Here is a 2,769-nt window from a genome sequence, read left to right as displayed (position 1 = left end):
AGGGCACCTTCTTAACAGTTTCCTTACCTGTATTAATTGGTAAATGAGGCTTACTGTAACTATGAATTTCCTTCTTTTTGCTCATCTTCCATTTCTGTCATACTGGAAAATCATTTACTTAATTTCAAGTAACAACTGCAGAGATAAAGATGCATGAAATTCACTAAAGTTGAAAATGAGATAAATACAAACTTCGATCCACTGAGACATTTCCTAGTACGAAGCATGAAGCTGCTCTCTGAAATGGTTGGGAGCCAGTAAAGACTGACAGTAATGAGACAATTACCATAGAAGTGGGATCATTATCATGCTGGCTTCTCTGTTTTGATGTTTTTTAATAGGCTAATAATAAGGTCTGATATGTGGTGCCCTTCTGGCTGCCTTCAGGAAATGATCAAATTATTTGTTAAATTAAAAATTAGTATATTACTGTGTTTGAATATAAACATGGCTAACACAAAGCTTTTGTTACTACAGTTTTGGAATAAGTTTTAGGGCTACATCCCACTTTTAAGTTACACTTGATAGAGCATTAAAAATACCAATGAAAGTATTTTAAAAAAACCACCAACCTCTTCAGCAAAATAACTTCATTTAAAGTTAGGGACAATAATACTTTCCAAATTGCCCTCAAATCTTTCTCAAACAAATCCAGCAACTGAGAGTTTTCAGAGAGAGCTCAGAAGAGTATCTGGAGCTAATTCAGATCTTGAACAGGATCTGTCTACACCTGAATGCTTAGGAAAATTGGATTGAACAAGATGTGATCTAAACTCCTGTGGATTCCTACTGGAATTCCTACTGGAAGCCAAAATAGTTGTTCTCTGGTAGCCTTGTAGCAGTGCACACATCCATTACTTGAGAGCTTACCCACACCTGAGGTTCATGGGCAGCAGATGAGCATGTGGGTTTGTAACGCCAGATCCTCCTCTGGACTGACCGCAAATGTGGATTTTTTTCATATGTGCCAGTTACAAAGTCCTTGGAAATGAAACTAAATGTCTTTGTACTTAATGCATACGATAGTATCAGCACAGGGAGTTAGTGACATGTAAATTCATAGCACAGTGTAATGTGTCCTGATTTCCCCAAGCCCTAGGGCCATCTTACTCCTGAATGAGAGCACCCAGATAGAGGTTTAAATGCGTTTATTCTTTATAAGGTTTCTAATTGTCCTGCTGTTGAATAACCTTAAGCATTTCTGGCTGCTCAAGGAATGAGCTGCTTCATCATGAAGACTACACAGGTTTAGGTTGGTTCTGGGTTTTGTTTTTTTTTTTTCTTTTTTGCTAGCCCCTTTCACTCTGATTGCAGAATATTACAACAGAGACTCTTCCTTGACTTTGAAAGATATATTTTGAAGTAATGTTTCTAATGTTGGATAGCAAACAGCTCTACTTGATTGAAAGCAAGTGGAAGTTAGTTTTAGTATGAACTGGTATGGACTAAAATTCAGTGTGCTCTGTTACCATGCATCCTCACCCCCCTTCATCTAGCTGTCCCACCTGAGCTTTCAGGTGGGCTGCAGCACTCCTGTGCCAGCAATCAATTCAGGAATCAATAGAGGCTGAGTATTGGGCCAAGGGGGGCTGGGTGCGGTGGTGGTTTTCTGTTTTTAACTGGCTCCCACTCTGTTCATGCCCAGTCTGAGAAATTAAGGCACTGTAAGCTAATTCTTTTGATTACTAGTATTAATTTAATACTATTCTGCAGTAGAATAAAAACTTGTATAAAAGCAGCTGTCTCTTCCATGTAGGGTTTTGTCAGGTGCTTTTTTTGTCAGGTGCTGATCAAAATATTGCTTGCACATGTGCTGGAGCAGTTTTTTAGCCATGTTGGGGTGATATCACTGTCACCTGCTCTCCTAACCTGTTTTGTGGCACAGACAGGGATTTAAGCTAAAAGAGGCAAGCTGCTTATTTTTTTTTCTGTTACAGTAAAATATTTGAGTGTTGTATGAAAAGAGAGAGGATTTAATCCTTTGACGCTTTCCTGTCAAGGCAAACTTTCGCACTACCACATCCCCAGGAAACAAATTATTTCATGCAAATAAGAGCTCTTGAAAGAAAAGAGGAGCTCACGAAACGGAGGTTTAAGCCTGGTTTACATGTGGTGTTTCTGATTTCTCCTTTTGGTATGAATATCGCAGTATTGCAGGTACGTAAACTACACATACTGATTTCTGTATAAAAAAAAATATACTATACTGCTGCAGCAAAGTATGGTGCTACAAACATTAACTGTGGAATAGTTTTATTGTGTAAATATAATGCTATATAGTGAGATGATGTTCTTGGCTTTGGGTTCTGTTGGTGTGTGTTTCAAAGTAGGCCTTAGGTGTTTGCAGGCAGTAGGTTATCACTGTGGTTTGCCTTCTGCAGAAAACTGGTATTTAAACGTGCTTGAGATGTTGTGGGAGCCTTACCGTGCTGGACGCTGTTGTCACGAGCAGCAGCAAGGCAGGGAGTTCTCATAAACAGAGGCTTGTTCTGGGGGCTGTTAGATCTCTGGCAGTAAGGATGCTGCAAGCTGACGCTTGGGTCGTTCACCAATAATAATAAAAAAGGTTAGAATAGCCCTGGGTATCCTGCCTTTTGCACAGCGCCAAGAAATAACTCTTCCCTCCCTCCCTCCCTCCCTCCGCCGCTGGAGGCTGGCACAGCGCGGGGGGCACACTCCCGGGGGCAGGGCCCTTCCCTCCCCGCCGCGGCTCGGCGCTGTCCGGTGCTGGGGCCGGGCCCCGCCGCCGAGCGCTCTCCCCGCAGGGCC

The 2,769-nt window shown here is 41.7% G+C and overlaps 1 protein-coding gene across 3 annotated transcripts in view; it reads left to right on the top strand.

Annotated features, from left to right (window-relative positions):
• The first annotated feature begins 2,102 nt into the window (after positions 1-2,102).
• Positions 2,103-2,769, top strand: part of FAM189A1 (family with sequence similarity 189 member A1) — a 129,851-nt gene continuing 129,184 nt past the window's right edge. For all 3 annotated transcript variants that reach the window (XM_014944384.1, XM_014944383.1, XM_014944382.1), the window contains exon 1: positions 2,103-2,157. In XM_014944384.1, the coding sequence (XP_014799870.1) occupies positions 2,137-2,157 (21 nt within the window). In that variant the 5' untranslated portion in view covers positions 2,103-2,136. The remainder of the gene's footprint in view (positions 2,158-2,769) is intronic.

The sequence above is a fragment of the Calidris pugnax genome, unplaced genomic scaffold, assembly GCF_001431845.1.
Source record: "Calidris pugnax isolate Ruff unplaced genomic scaffold, ASM143184v1 scaffold70, whole genome shotgun sequence".
NCBI lineage: Eukaryota > Metazoa > Chordata > Aves > Charadriiformes > Scolopacidae > Calidris > Calidris pugnax.
Note: the sequence above shows the minus strand (reverse complement) of the source record. Positions and strands in the feature narration are given on the sequence as shown.